This window comes from Euleptes europaea, chromosome 4 (assembly GCF_029931775.1).
Source record: "Euleptes europaea isolate rEulEur1 chromosome 4, rEulEur1.hap1, whole genome shotgun sequence".
Lineage (NCBI taxonomy): Eukaryota > Metazoa > Chordata > Lepidosauria > Squamata > Sphaerodactylidae > Euleptes > Euleptes europaea.
The window spans coordinates 11866241-11881393 of NC_079315.1; the positions used below are offsets into that span (position 1 = coordinate 11866241).

General features: G+C 50.3%; 1 protein-coding gene across 1 annotated transcript in view; it reads right to left on the bottom strand.

Annotated features, from left to right (window-relative positions):
• Positions 1–13182: 13182 nt before the first annotated feature.
• Positions 13183–15153, bottom strand: part of NCAPD2 (non-SMC condensin I complex subunit D2) — a 43039-nt gene continuing 41068 nt past the window's right edge. Inside the window, exons 29-31 of the mRNA XM_056848433.1 lie at positions 14723–14864; positions 13767–13901; positions 13183–13256 (exon numbers count right to left, since the gene is read on the bottom strand). Of these exons, the coding sequence (XP_056704411.1) occupies positions 13183–13256; positions 13767–13901; positions 14723–14864 (351 nt within the window). The remainder of the gene's footprint in view (positions 13257–13766; positions 13902–14722; positions 14865–15153) is intronic.

Below are 15153 nucleotides of genomic sequence, written 5' to 3' on the forward strand. Positions count from 1 at the left end.
CAAAGAGCCCCCTTGCTTGCCAAGAGGCCCCCGCTCCTCCTCGCCTAACAAAGAGGCTGGGGCCGCGGATTGCTCCTGGGTTGCCCGGCAACCGCCCCTCCTCCTCCCCCCCCGCGCAGGGGGGGCCGCATTTCCCGCCAGGGCAGCCCCCCTCCGGGGCGCCTACTCGCGGGACGTGACCGCGGAAATCCCGCCTTCCCCTGGGGGCCTGGCCCCGGGCTCGCCATTGGCTGCAGCCCGAGGCACCCTTCGGATGGATCTGGCCCCATTGCCCAGGAAAAAACTCTCTGTTGCCACCTTCCAGGAATGGCCTGGAGGAAAGAGCGCTTGCCAATCGCGAGGGCTTCTCTAGGCTGAAATTCTGGGGTTGCCAACCTCCAGGGTTTGTATTATAACCAAACAAATCTGTTATAATCGTTACCAGGTTTTCATATCAAGGTTGCACCTTTAATGATGATATTCCTACGCTATGTGCTCTTACTACAACTATAATGCTAAACGTAAATGTACTCAGTGTTATACACACAAAAGCTCTCACAATCAAATCAATCCCTTGAGATTGGCAAACACTTTCCTCAAGGCCACTGGTTCCCAACCAGGGGTCCATGGACCCCCAGGGGTCCGCGAGAACTAAATTAAGGCCCACGAAACAAAGTTATAAAGCCATAATACATTAATATTTTCAATTAAAAGTTCTCTATTATTAAAATATATATTAAAATATTATTATAAGTTTAATGTTTAACAGTTATGATTAAAGTTTATTTTCAAATTCTCGGAATTTTTATTTTGAACCTTGGGGTCCCTGCACCGAACAAAAAAGTCCTAGTGGTCCCTGGTCAAAAAAAGGTTGGGAACCACTGCTCCAGGCCATTCCAGGAGGGTGGCAACAGATATTTTTTTCCTCCAGGCCAGTCCTGGAGGTTGGGAACTGAGGTTTTTTCCTCCTGAGATTTGTCCAGGAGGGTAGTAACCACAGAACTTGCGACTTCGGTTTTGCAACTTGATTGACACTATAATTGGTGGTTTTTGCGAAAACCTCCAGGTACTAGCTGGAGATCTCCCGCATGAACACGTGAAGCTGCCTTCTACTGAATCGGGCCCTTGGTCTGTCGAAGTCAGGATTGTCTGCTCAGGCTGGCAGCGGCTCCCCAGGGTCTCAGGCAGAGGTCTTTCACATCTAACAGTTAGAGCGGTTCCTCAGTGGAACGGGCTTCCTCAGGAGGTAGTTGGCTCTCCTTGCCTGGAGGTTTTTAAGAAGAGGTTGGATGGCCATCTGTCAGCAATGCTGATTCTATGACTAGGCAGATCATGAGAGGGAGGGCGTCTTGGCCATCTTTTGGGCATGGAGTAGGGGTCACTGGGGGTGTGGGGGGTAGTTCAGAATTTTCTGCATTGTGCAGGGGGTGGACTAGATGACCCTGTTGGTCCCTTCTAACACTATGATTCTATGATCACCTGCTTGCCTAGTCCCTTTAACTGGAGATGCCAGGGATTGAACCTGGGACCTTCCGCATGCCAAGCAGATCCTCTACCACTGAGCCATGGCCCTCCCCTAATATTTGAACACATGAAGCTGCCTTCTACTGAATCAGACCCTTGGTCCATCAAAGTCAGTATTGTCGAAGGCTTTCACGGCCAGAGTTCATTGGTTCTTGTAGGTTATCCGGGCTGTGTAACCGTGGTCTTGGTATTTTATACCAAGACCACGGTTACACAGCCCGGATAACCTACAAGAACCAAAGTCAGTATTGTCTAATCAGACCCGCAGTGGCTCTCCAGGGTCTCAGGCAGGGGTCTTTCACATCACCTCCTTGGCTAGTCTCTTTAACTGAGATGCCAGGGATTGAACCTGGGACCTTCTGCATGCTAAGCAGATGTTCTACCACTGAGCCACAGCCTCTCCTCATAAAATAGATACGTTTCCATGTCAGAGCAGGGATTCAAACCTGATCTCACCTGAATGCCTGAAGCTGCCTTCTACTGAATCAGACCCTCAGTTTAGATTAGAGTCCACCGCTCTTAACCACCACACCTTGCCGGCTCTCAAGTTTCATGAAAATAAGGGCCAAACCAGATGGAGTTCTGTAACTGGAAGTTCAGCTCTGTTAAAAAGTGCAATTATCAAGTGCTTAAAGGGGCAATCTGAATGGGAGCAGGTAAGCCACCTCCCCTATGAAGAAGAAGGGTTGGTTTTTATGCCCCGCTTTTCTTTGTCTTTAAAGAGTCTCAAAGTAGCATACAATCGCCTTCCCTTCCCCCCTCCTCACAACAGACACCTTGTGAGGTAGGTGGGGCTGAGAGAGTTCGAAGAGAACTGTGACTAGCCCAAGGTCACCCAGCTGGCTTCATGTGGAGGAGTGGGGAAACCAACCCGGTTCTCCAGATTAGTGTCCGCCGCTCATGTGGAGGAGTGGGGAATCGAACCCGGTTCTCCAGATTAGAGTTCACCGCTCTTAACCATTACACCACGCTGCCTCTCACAGAGAGATGCTGCTAGTTGGCCAGGAATTACAGTATAATCGATGCATCAGAATTGAGAAAATGAGCTATGATTTGTTTACTTCGTTTATACTCCACTCTTTTCCCCAGTGGAGACCCAAAGCGGCTTACATGATCCTCCTCTCCTCCATTTTATCCTCGCAACAACCCTGCGAGGTAGGGTACCCCGAGAGTGTGTGACTGGCCCAAGGTCCCCAGCAAACGTCGACGGCAGAGTGGGGATTCGAACCTAGTTCTCCCAGATCTTCGTCTGACCCTCTAACCACTACACCATGTTGCCTCTGCTTCAAATCTCAACCCTGCTGTGAACTCACTAGGTGGCTTTAACCAATCCCTGCCTCTCCCCTCAATATGAGGTTAATAGCAGTGTACGTGTTTTAAGGATTATATTTATTTAGATATTTTTACCCTGCTTCTCTCCCCCCTGGGGACCCAAAGCAGCTTGCAATATTATCCTCACCTTCTGCATTTCATCCTCACACCACAACCATGTGAGGTAGGTTAGGCCGAGAGAGCGTGACCGCCCCAAAGGCATCCAGTGAGCTTCCTTGGCAGAGCAGGGATTTGAACCTGCGACTCCCAGATCCTAGCTCGCGCCTACATGTGAACGACATGAACGTTGCAAGTTAAAGCCACACAAAATTCCTCGTATCTGTGTCGAAAAGCATATCCCCTTTGCCTCGAATAAGAAACTGAGCACATGCCCTTAAATATTTAGGTCCGCATTTGGTAGGCAATCTTTTAGCCTTTGTAAAAAGTTACGCGCAACATTGTAACTTCAGGTATAACCAACATTGTAGGTTACCGAACTCTTGCCACATCGGGCAGATCTTCTGAAATTCTGCTGCTTTCTTGCTATATTCGAACCTCCCATTTTGCAACGGAGGTGTGCAAAATGGCTTTGGCTGACTGGGATGGAAGTATGTTACGAAAAATGTTTAAATGAAGAGGGGATTTGAAGCTGGGCCTCCCAGATCCTAGCTCTATCATACATGTGGATGACATGAATGTTATAAATTCAAGCCACATACAATCTCTCATATCTGTGTCGAAAAACAGACCCCCCCTTTTTTGTCATTCGTTGGCTCAAATAAGAAACTGGGCACATGCCCTGTATTTGGTAAGTGATCTAGTGGTGCAGAGGTTAAGAGCGGTGGTTTGGAGCGGTGGACTCTGACCTGGAGAACCGGGTTCGATTCCCCGCTCCTCCCCATGAGCAGCGGAGGCTAATCTGGTGAACTGGATTTGTTCCTCCGCTCCCACACCCGAATCCAGCTGGGTGGCCTTGGGCTAGTCACAGCTCTCTCAGCCCCACCTACCTCACAGGGTGTCTGTTGCGGGGAGGGGAAGGGGATTGAAAGCCGGTTTGATTCTTTCTTAAGTGGTAGAGAAAGTCGGCATGTAAACATCTCCTCCTCCTCGCCTTTGTAAAAAGTTACATACAACACTGTAACTTTAGGTATAACCGACACTGTAGGTGAGCAAGTTCTTGCTACATCGGGCGGATCTGCTGAAATTCTGCTATTTTTTGCTATATTCTAACCTCCCGTTTTGCAACGGAGGTGTGCAAAATGGCTTTGGCTGACTGGGACGGAAGTATGTTGCGAAAATGTTTTGAATGAAGAGTTAAAGAGCGAAGAAAATCACGGTACACGTGCCAAACGCATGTCTCTGTTTTGATAATGAGAAGTCCAAATTGGAGGTTAAAAGTAAAACAAGTCAGAATTGACAGTCAGCAAGATATAAAGTGTTTGTTTGTTTTTTTTTTAATCACTCTTGGTTGTTCAAAGAAAGGCTGGGAAATGGACAGTAGTGCGACCACCTCTCTCCTGTTTCCCAAAATGTCAGAATCCTAAAGAGGACCAAGTCCTATGAGGAAAGGTTGAAGGAGCTGGGTATGTTTAGCCTGAAGAGGAGAAGACTGAGAGGGGATATGAGAACCATCTCCAAGTACTTGAAGGGCTGTCCTATAGAGGATGGGGCCGAGTTGTTTTCTCAGAAGGTCGGACCAGAACCAACGGGTTGAAATTAAATCAAAAGAGTTTCCGTCTAGACATTAGGAAGCATTTTCTAACAATTAGAGCGGTTCCTCCGTGGAACAGGCTTCCTCGGGAGGTGGTGAGCTCTCCTTCCCTGGAGGTTTTTAAGGTTAGATGGCCATCTGTCAGCAATGCTGATTTTCTATGACCCTAAGCAGATGATGAGAGGGAGGGCATCTTGGCCATCTTCTGGGCATGGAGTATGGGCCACTGGGGGTCTGGGGGGGGGAGGTAGTTGTGAATTTCCTGTATTGTACAGGGGGTTGGACTAGATGACCCTGGTGGTCCCTTCCAACTCTATGCTTCTATGATTCTATGCTATGATTCTGTACTTGCATGTGGGATTCGGAACAGCACACGGCGGGAAAGAGGAATATTTCCTTCTGTAGGCTATGGAAAGGTTTTAGCAAAAAGCCTTGTAAAAGCCATGTGGGACTGGCCAGAAATATATCTTGAGCAACTCAGTGAGGAGAGAAGAAAGTGGCGGGCAAGCAGCGGAGCAGATGCCGAGGAACTCCCACGAAAGTTCATTTGGCTGAGACTGTAATCTGATTCTGACCACCCCAATGGCTATCACCACCTCCTAGCGAAGGACCGAGGGGCTAAGTTTAGCCCTGGTGGAGGTTGTGACCTTTATCGAAAGGCCAGAGGGATGGGTTATAACTCTACACTCAAAGGATGCCAGAAGATGCTCAGGACCTTCTTGCTACTCTCCCCACCCCCAATACTAATAAAAAGAAGAGTTGGCTTTTATATGCTGACTTTCCCTACCACTTAAGGAAGAATCAAACCGGCTTACAATCTCCTTCCCCTCCCCACAACAGACGCCCTGTGAGGTAGGTGGAGCTGAGAGAGCTCTGAGAGAGCTGTGACTAGCACAAGGTTACCCAGCTGCTTTCATGTGTAGGAGTAGGGAAACCAGTCCAGTTCACCAGATTAGCCTCCGCCGCTCATGTGGAGGAGCGGGGAATCAAACCCGGTTCTCCAGATCAGAGTCCACCGCTACAAACCACTACATCATTATCTTTGGTAAAACATACTCTAAACATGCATTTTCCAATAACAAATATTTATAGTTTAGTACATTTATTTATTCATTGACGGCAAGTCACAGCATACATAGATGAGCATGGGGGCCCTATGCTCGTTGGGCCTATGGGCAACTGTCCCTATGCCCCATGAGCATAGAGGTGTGGTGGTTAAGAGCCAGTGTGGTATAGTTGTTAAGAGCAGTGGTTTGGAGCGGTGGACTCTGATCTGGAGAACCGGGTTCGATTCCCCCACTCCTCCCCATGAGCGGCGGAGGCTAATCTGGTGAACTGGATTTGTTTCCCCACTCCTCCACATGAAGCCAGCTGGGTGACCTTGGGCTTGTCACAGCTCTCTCAGCCCCGCCTACCTCGCAGGGTGTCTGTTGTGGGGAGGGAAGGGAAGGCGATTGTAAGCCGGTTTGATTCTCCCTTAAGTGGTAGAGAAAGTCGGCATATAAAAACCAACTGTCCTTCCATGCGTTACGACAGCCCTGCCTGTGGGACAAAGAGACTCGGAGAGGAACTGGGGCCTGTTTGAGCATTTGCACAACGTGAGCATCCTCTGTTTGATAAGCAAACAGCTGCTCGGAAGGACTCTGAGCTGGGGGCAGAGGACAACTGGGGGAGAGGTGTCAACAAGCCACGGCGTTCCCAACGCTGATGTTCAAGCTGTAGGCAGGACGCTTATCTTGCTTATCCGGGGACTTTGGGGTTTGAGCGCTCAGGGTCGGACACACGTCGCATGGAACCGCCCCTTGAACGTCAGTCCCATGCGACGCCGAAGGGCTGGGACAAGAGGGGGAAAGGGGTGTCGGGGACAAAGTTTGGGCGTGGGGTTGCGGAGGGAGAAAGTGCAGCAGCGGAGGGCTGGCCCGTTGCCCTTGGAAGGTTTTTGGCACGCCCTTCTGTGGCCGAGACCCTCTGGCTGCCGTCCAGCTAGGAAAGGTGAGGCCTTTGGACGGCAGATGCTGGAGCCACGTTAAAGGGCAACGCATTCTTAACCGTCTTTTACTATCTGCTATATTTTTATCCTGCCCTTCCTTCGAGGAGCACAGAGTGGGATGCGTGGTTCTTTCCCCCTCGTTTTTAGCCTCACGACCACCCTGTGAGGTAGGTGGGGCTGAGAGAACGCTACTGGCCCAAGGTCACCCAGAGAGAGTCACAGCAGCAAAGAGAATTGAAGCCAGGTCTCCAAAATATTAGTCCCCTAGATAAGAACAAGAATATTTTAACCTGCATTTCTGTGCAGGCACAAATAGAACCAGTATTTCATAGTGGTTAGAGTGTCCTGACTAGGATATGGGAGATCTAGGTTTGAATCCCTGCTCTGCCATGGAAGTTGCCTGGTTGACTTGGGCCAGTCACTCTCAACTTAACCTACCTCACAGGGTTGTTGTAAGGATAAAATGGAAGGGAGCAAGTGAAAGCCAGCTTGGTGTAGTATTTAGGAGCGGCGGATTCTAATCTGGAGAACTGGGTTGGTTTCCCTGCTCTTCCACACGGAGCAGCGGACTCTAATCTGGAGAACCCGGTTTGATTCCCCACTCCTCCACATGAGCGGTGGACTCTAACCTGGAGAACCCGGTTTGATTCCCCTGCTGCTCCACATGCAGCCTGCTGGGTGACCTTGGGCCAGTCACAGTTCTCTCCAAACTCAGCCCCACCTACCTCACCAGGTGTCTGCTGTGGGGAGGGGAAGGGAAGGAGATTGTAAGCCGGCTTGATTCTCCTTAAAAGGTAGAGAAAATCGGCGTATAAAACCCAACTCTTCTTGAGAGCCAGTGTGGTATAGTGGTTAAGAGTTAAGAGCCAGCATGGTGTAGTATTTAGGAGCGGCGGATTCTAATCTGGAGAACTGGGTTGGTTTCCCTGCTCTTCCACACGGAGCAGCGGACTCTAATCTGGAGAACCGGCTTTGATTCCCCACTCCTCCCCATGAGTGGCAGATGCTAATCTGGTGAACCGGGCTGGTTTCCCCACTCCTCCGCATGAAGCCAGCTGGGCGACCTTGGGCTAGTCACAGCTCTCTCAGCCCCACCTACCTCGCAGGGCGTGTGCTGTGGGGAGGGGAAGGGACGGAGACTGCAAGCCGGTTTGATTCTCCTTAAAAGGTAGAGAAAATCGGCATATAAAAACCAACTCTTCTTCTTCTTGCAATCCACTTTTGGGTTTCCGAGGGGGAGACAAGCGAGCTACGCATGTCTAAAACCAATAAAGAGTGGCTAGGGAGAGCTCGGACTCGCCGCGCCGTGAGGCCTCTTCCGTGACAGCTGTCACACCCTGGAGTTAGCAGGTGGCTCCCCGCCCGCAGGCAGGAGTTTCTCGCAGGCCTCCACTAATTGGAGACGGCAACGTGACTCCCTGCATGCCTGCTCTCTTTTCAAAACCAGGGCTTCGGAGAGCCTGAAACATGGCAACATAAAGAACAGTGACAACTAGGCCAACTCTGACGCAACGGGCTGGTCAGCGGACACCGGGACGAGCGCGCGAGAGTACGCGTTTCTTGCGGTCCCCTGCCCCAGTTTCCATAGTTATGGCACGCCAGCGAGGCTAGGCCTGGTCTCGGCTCGGCGGCAACAGTTGGCAACGCCGGCTTTGCCGTTGGGGCTTCTGCAACGCTGGAAAAAAAATCCCTTTCTTACCCCCTGAAGTAGGAAAAGGTCAGAAAATAAATCAGGCGCCAAGTCCCTGTTGAGGAGCATCAGTAGCCGAGGCAGTGCGCCGCGGCTGCCGCCATCTACTGGCCGTGGCACACCCTGTCCAAATTTCGATGTCTCCAGAAGCCAAACTGCCCGACCTCCACCGCGATTTCGATCTCCCCGGTCCTGGCATGAAAAATTGCCAATTTGAGGAAAGAGCCGATCAGGGTCATGGTGGTGACTTCAAATTGCGCATGGAATGAGAAAACGTGCCAGCGCAGCTGAGGCACTGCTCCTGTGGGCGTTTAGTTAGGAGAGCCAGCGGGGTGTAGTGGTTAAGAGCGGTGGTTTGGAGTGGTGGACTCTGATCTGGAGAACCGGGTTTGATTCCCCGCTCCTCCACACGAAGCCAGCTGGGTGACCTTGGGCTAGTCACACTCTCTCAGCCCCACCTACCTCACAGGGTGTCTGTTGTGGGGAGGGGAAGGTGATTGTAAGCCGGTTTGATTCTTCCTGAAGTGGTAGAGAAAGTCGGCATATAACAACCAAATCTTCTTCTAAGCCCCCCAACCCTGCCAAAAAACACACAGAGGAGACCCACGACCTCACATTCAGCTCAGCCACATTTGAAGGGTTCCTCAGGTGGAAGAGCCTTTTCCGCAGAAGCTGCAGGGTGTCTGTGGCGGCTATGTGCTTGGCACTGCAGCGCATGGGAGGACCACTTGCCCTACGCTGCTATCAGTGTGGTGTAGCGGTTACAGCAGGGGAGTCAGACTCAGTTGTCATGAGGGCCAGATACGATATGTCATTTGGTCGGGCCATGCCTCGCCAGCCCACATTGAGAGCGGGGGTGCGTGCGGCTGCCTCGCAGGCCGGATAAGACCCTCAAGGGGCCGGATTCAGCCCTCCTGTTTGACACCCCTGGGTTAGAGCATCTTTCATTCTAGCTTCGAGACCCAACGGAAAGCGAACAGCTTGCAAATACTTCCAGACATATTACTGTCACGTATATGATACTGGAGAAAGGAGACGCTGAATAGGCCCGCCTTTCTGTACGGGTTCCACTTCAGCATTTTTTCCCCTTGCAAACTCCTCTACTATTGGTAATTTATGTACCTGTGCGTTTTGGTTCCAGAATAACAAAGAGAGTTAAGCCGAGCTCACCATTTCCCATCATCAACCAAAGGGGAGACTGCAGCCAAGAAATCAGGAGATTGAGATGGGAAAGGGCAGCATTGAAGGAGCTAGAAAAAGGTTCTGAAGTGTAAGGATGTGTCCCTGGCCACCAAGATCAAGTTAATTCATGCCATAGTATTCCCTATTACTATGTATGGGTGTGAGAGCTGGACAATGAAGAAAGCTGATAGAAAGTAGATTCCTTTGAAATGTGGTGTTGGAGAAGAGTGTTACGGATTCCGTGGACTGCCCAAAAAAGCAAACCAGTGGGTTGTAAGATCAAATCAAACCTGAACTGACCCTGGAAGCTAAAATGACTAAACTGAGACTGTCGTACTTTGGTCACACTATGAGAAGACAAGAGTTACTGGAAAAGACAATCATGCTGGGAAAAGTCGAAAGCAGCAGGAAAAGAGGGCGACCCAACAAGAGATGGATCGACTCTACAAAAAGGTAAAGGTCCCCTGTGCAAGTACCGGGTCATTCCTGACCCATGGGGCGACGCCACATCCCGACGTTTACTAGACAGACTTTGCAGGGTGGTTTGCCAGTGCCTTCCCGAGTCATCTTCCCTTTACCCACAGCAAGCTGGGGACTCATTTTACCGACCTTGGAAGGATGGAAGGCTGAGTGAACCTTGAGCCGGCTACCTGAAACCGACTTCCGTCGGGATCTAACTCAGGTCATGAGCAGAGCTTGGACTGCAGTACTGCAGCTTTACCACTCTGCGCCATGGGAAGACCCAACAAAAGATGGATCGACTCTATAAAGGAAGCCAAAGCCCTCAATTTGCAAGACCTGAGCAAGGCTGTTAAAGACAGGACGTTTTGGAGGACATTGATTCATATTGCCGCCATGAGTCAGAAGCGACTTGACGGCACCTATCACACAGAGAGAGACTCTGGACATGCAAACGGGCCCGGTATTGTAACTCCTACATTTTCAGCTGGACTGGCTTTCCCGTCAGGTATTTGCTTTTCCCGTTTTACAAGAAAAATCCACTCCCCCCAGTCATGCAAGGTAGCAAAGCCACTGTTTGGCCATCAAGCAGAGGGCACGAGGAGCACAAAAGTGTTGCCAGGCAGAAGAAGGGGAACGGGGACATGAGATTACATCACCAAATAGACAACACGACTTGGCGGCCTGGGGTGCATAATTGAAAGGCTGAGGCATGTAATTCAACAGAGCGGTGGGGGAGAAAGGAAATTGTTCGTGCGGAACATGGGACTGAAAAGGTAAATCAGCCAATATTAATCAGATAGACCAGTGGTTCCCAAACTTTTCAGGCCACCCCCCTCCCTTGGATCCACAAACTCAACCCCAGCGCCCCCTACCCTACAAAAAGCATTATTCAAAATAGGGGTTTGCATGACTCATTAAAGAAGATAACAATAAAATTTCAAAACAGCAACAATTAATTGCCCGTCTATTCAAAATCAAATTAAAACTTTTTGGTTGAAATCGATTCAACAAAACTGATGAACTTGATCCGGTGGTACTAGCTCTTCAAAGTCTGGAAAAAAAATTCTGAGTTTCCACCAAATTTGCCAGCATGGTGCCATAGCTCAATCGCTTGTAAATTAGTGAACAGCACAGTTGAAGGGGCCCACCTCTAGTGCCCCCCTGCTGCCCTCTTGCCTCTTAGTGCCCCCCTAGGTAATCCCACCGCCCCCCAGGGGGTGGTACTGCTCACTTTGGGAAACACTGAAATAGATCCACAGAGCAGCTTCTTAGAGAGTGTGTGTATGCCGCTTCATCTGAGTACGTCTGGAAGAGCCTATTTCTTGCCTGGTACAGACAAAATTTATTGTTAGCGTTGGCTGGCATGCCAGTTACGGTCCTCAGATTTGGCTCGTGCTCCGAGCGCACCCAGACTGTAGACTGCTACAGTGCACTCTGCAAGGGGATGCCCTTGAAGACTACACAAAAGCTTCTATTGGTATGAACAGACAGTGGCCGGGTTGCTATCAGAGGCTGGATACAGGGAACACTATCACCCCTCTATTAGGAGTTGGGTTTTATATGCCAATTTTCTCTACTTTTTAGAGGAGACTCAAACCTGCTTACAAACTCCTTCCCTTCCTCTCCCCACAACGGACACCTTGTGAGGTAGGTGAGGCTGAGAGAGCTAAAAGAGAACTGACTGGCCCAAGGTCACCCAGCTGGCTTCACGTGTAGGAGTGGGGAAACCAACCTGGTTCACCAGATTAGCCTCCACCACTCCTAACCACTGTACTGCGTTAGCTCTCACTGGCCTGCTTATTGGTGTTTGGGCACAACTCAAAATGCCTAAAAAGTCTGAAAGAGCCTAAGATGAGGGTACTGGACAATCGTGCCTGCCAGCTGAGTTTCAGTCCAAACCCTGCTCTGTCTGCCACCTGCTCCCCCTTCAGGTGGATCAGCAACTGGAGGCAGGGCCTTTTTAGTGGTGATGCCATCTTCCCTACAGAATGCCCTTCCCTGGAGGTCAGCTTGGTACTGATCTGGTAGGCTTTGGTTACTCCTCCAAGGTTATCTTTGGGGTGTTTTTACAGACAGATGGCCAACTGAGTTTTATTAGCGGCGGTCAAAATTGTTGCCTAAATTTTTATGCATTTTTCCTGCTGTAAGGATTTTATTACAATTGATATCTGATGTGGCTGCAAGCCATCTCAAGCAGCCTTGGTCCTGCAGGAATAGGCAATAAATATTCCAAACAACACATGAGCGCATGAAGCTGCCTTCTACTGAATCAGACCCTTGGGTCCATCAGTCAGTATTTTCTACTCAGACCTGCAACGGCTCTCAGGCAGGGGTCTTTCACATCACCTACTTGCCTGGTCCCTTGAACTGGAGATGCCGGGGATTGAACCTGGGACCTTCTGCATGCCAAACAGCGGCTCTACCACTGAGCCACGGCCCCTCCCCTAATGAACTGAATTATGAGAGCAATGCATAATCGGGTGGCTCAAGCGTTTTTTTTTAGCTGGTAAGCTGCCTTGAGAGTACAAATTCTCTAAAGAAATAAATAGTCCTTATGACTTTGAGAAGCAGCGCTCCCCTCCCTGAGCCATGATACCTCTCTCATAATGCCAGAATGTGGGGTCATCTGAAGCCGGAGGGCGAGAGATTTAAATCAGAGAAAAGGAAGTATTTCTCCACATGGTGCGTAGTTAAATTGTGGAACTCCCTGCCCCAGGATGTGGCTGCCAGCTTGGAAAGCTTTAAGAGGGGAGTGGACATGTTTGTGGAGGAGCGGGCTATCCATGGCTACTAGTCAAAAGGAATACTAGTCATGATGCATACCTATTCTCTCCAGGATCAGAGAATTCTATTCCTATTATATTAGGTGCTGTGGAACACAGGCAGGATGGTGCTGCTTCAGTCATCTTGTTTGTGGGCATCCGGGAGGCACCTGGTCGGCCAATGTGTGAACAGACTGCAGGGCTTTGTGGGCCCTGGTCTGATCCAGCAGGGCTTTTCCTATGTTCCAGTGGGAAGTATTCCAGGGCCAACCCATTTAAAGACTCAGGATCTGCCAATATACATCCTTCTCTCACCACTGGGATGACACTTAATGCCCCTTCTTGCTCCTTACATGCTGCAGTTATACAAGCAGCACCATCCCGGCTGGACACCCACCACTGGATGGACTAAGTGACCCCCCCCCCCCCAAACGCACCGCAGGACCAACCAAGCGCACCCCTTCCAGGCTACTTTAACATCTAAAAAAAGGAGCCGAGACTATAAAAACCCAGAAATCTTTATTCCCTGTTATTAATGAATCAAAAGCGTTAAAAAGAAGAGGACGTGTATTCAGTGGGCCCGGCGCACCGATGCACGGGAAATGGGAGTCGTTTTGCTTGGCGTTTCCTCCTCCATCAGTTCAGCTGAAAAAGAAAAAAGAGTTGGTTTTTATGTCAATTTTCTCTACCTTTTAAAGAAGAATCAAACTGGTTTACAATCACTTTCCCTTCCTCTCCCCACAACAGACACCCTGTGAGGTAGGTGGGGCTGAGAGAGTTCAGAGAGAGCTGTGACTAGCCCACAGTCACCCAGCTGGCTTCATGTGAAGGAGCGAGGAATCAAACCCGGTTCCCCAGATTAGCATCCGCCGCTCATGTGGAAGAGTGGAGAATCAAACCTGGTTCTCCAGATTAGAGTCTGCCGCTCATGTGGAGGAGTGGGGAATCAAACCTGGTTCTCCAGATTAGAGTCCGCCGCTCAGGGGGCATGTGGGTAGGCAGCACTTGGGGACGACACAGCTGGGGGGGGGGGCTTCCAGATCCAATCTCGCCTCCACAAAGAATAGCAGCCATAGCGGCTTAAAACCCCCTCTGGCAGCATTTCCTTTGCGCCTTTCTAAAAGGAGCTCTCACGCAGGCTCACAGGGTTCTCACCTTCTTCCGGGCTGTTTTCCTCGTCGCTCGAGAAGACGACGTAAGCCTTCTGCTTGGAAGCCTTCCTGTGGACTCTGGAAATGCGGGGCTTGGGGGTGACGAAGGAAGAGTCTGGCTGTCGCTGGCGGCGGGAGCCTGAAAGAGAAGGGGAAGAACAAGTGAGACTCGTCACAAAGGGCAGCCATGTTAATCTGTCAACAGCAGTAGAAAAGAGCCAGAGTAGCACTTTAACAACTAACAAAATTTCTGGCAAGGTAGAAGAGTTGGTTTTTATATGCCGACTTTCTCTCTCACTTAAGGAAGAATCAAACAGGCTTACAATCACCTTCCCTTCCCCTCCCCACAACAGACACCCTGTGAGGTAGGTGGGGCTGAGAGAGCTGTGACTAGCCCAAGGTCACCCAGCTGGCTCCATGTGGAGGAGTGGGGAAACCAATCCGGTTCAACAGATTAGCGTCCGCTGCTCATGCGGAGTGGGGAATCAAACCTGGTTCTCCAGATCAGAGTCCACCACTCCAAACCACTGCTCTTAACCACTACACCATGCTGGCTTGCAAATTCTATACACTGGAGAGTTAGTGTGTAATAGTAGAGTAGATGAGCTAGAAGAGGAATAACAGTTGGATTTTATATGCTGATTTTCTCTGCCTTTTAAGAAAGAATCAAACCGGCTTACAATTGCTTTCCCTCCCCCCCCCACAAGAGACACCCTGTGAGGTAGGTGGGCTGAGAGAGCTTTAAGAGAACTGTGCCTAGCCCAAGGTCACCCAGCTGGCTTCATGTGGAGGAGTGGGGAATCGAACCCGGTTCTCCAGATTAGAGTCCGCTGCTCCAAACCACTGCTCTCAACCACTACACCACGGTGGCATGAGCTTTCATTTCAACAATTAAATAATTTCCCCTGCTAAAAAAGAGGTGAAGAGGCTAGTGCGGAGTTTGAAACCGTGTGGACGTACTTCTGGCCGTCCTCTTCGCTGTGTGGGCCGCGGGCCTGCTGCTGCTTCCTGGGCATTTGGACTCCTTGGGAGTTTCGGCGAGAGAATCCAGACCCCTGCTGTGGCACTTCTGCAGCTTCTGTTCAAATTCTTCAACGAGAGTCTGTGAACGAAAAACAGCACGCACAGGATCATGTACGTTAACAGGCCGTCGCAAGCTCGGCCAGGCCAGGATCGCCCCAGGCTAGCCCGATCTCGTCAGATCTCAGAAGCGAAGCAGGGTTGGCCCTGGCAAGCATTTGGATGGCGGGACCTCCCGGGAAACGTGACGCGGAGGCAGGCAATGGGCAAACTGCCTCTGAGCATCTCTTGCCTTGAAAACCCTATGGCAGGGGTGTTGAACTCATTTGTCACGAGGGCCAGTTGTGATGTCTGTCACTTGGTCAGGCCGG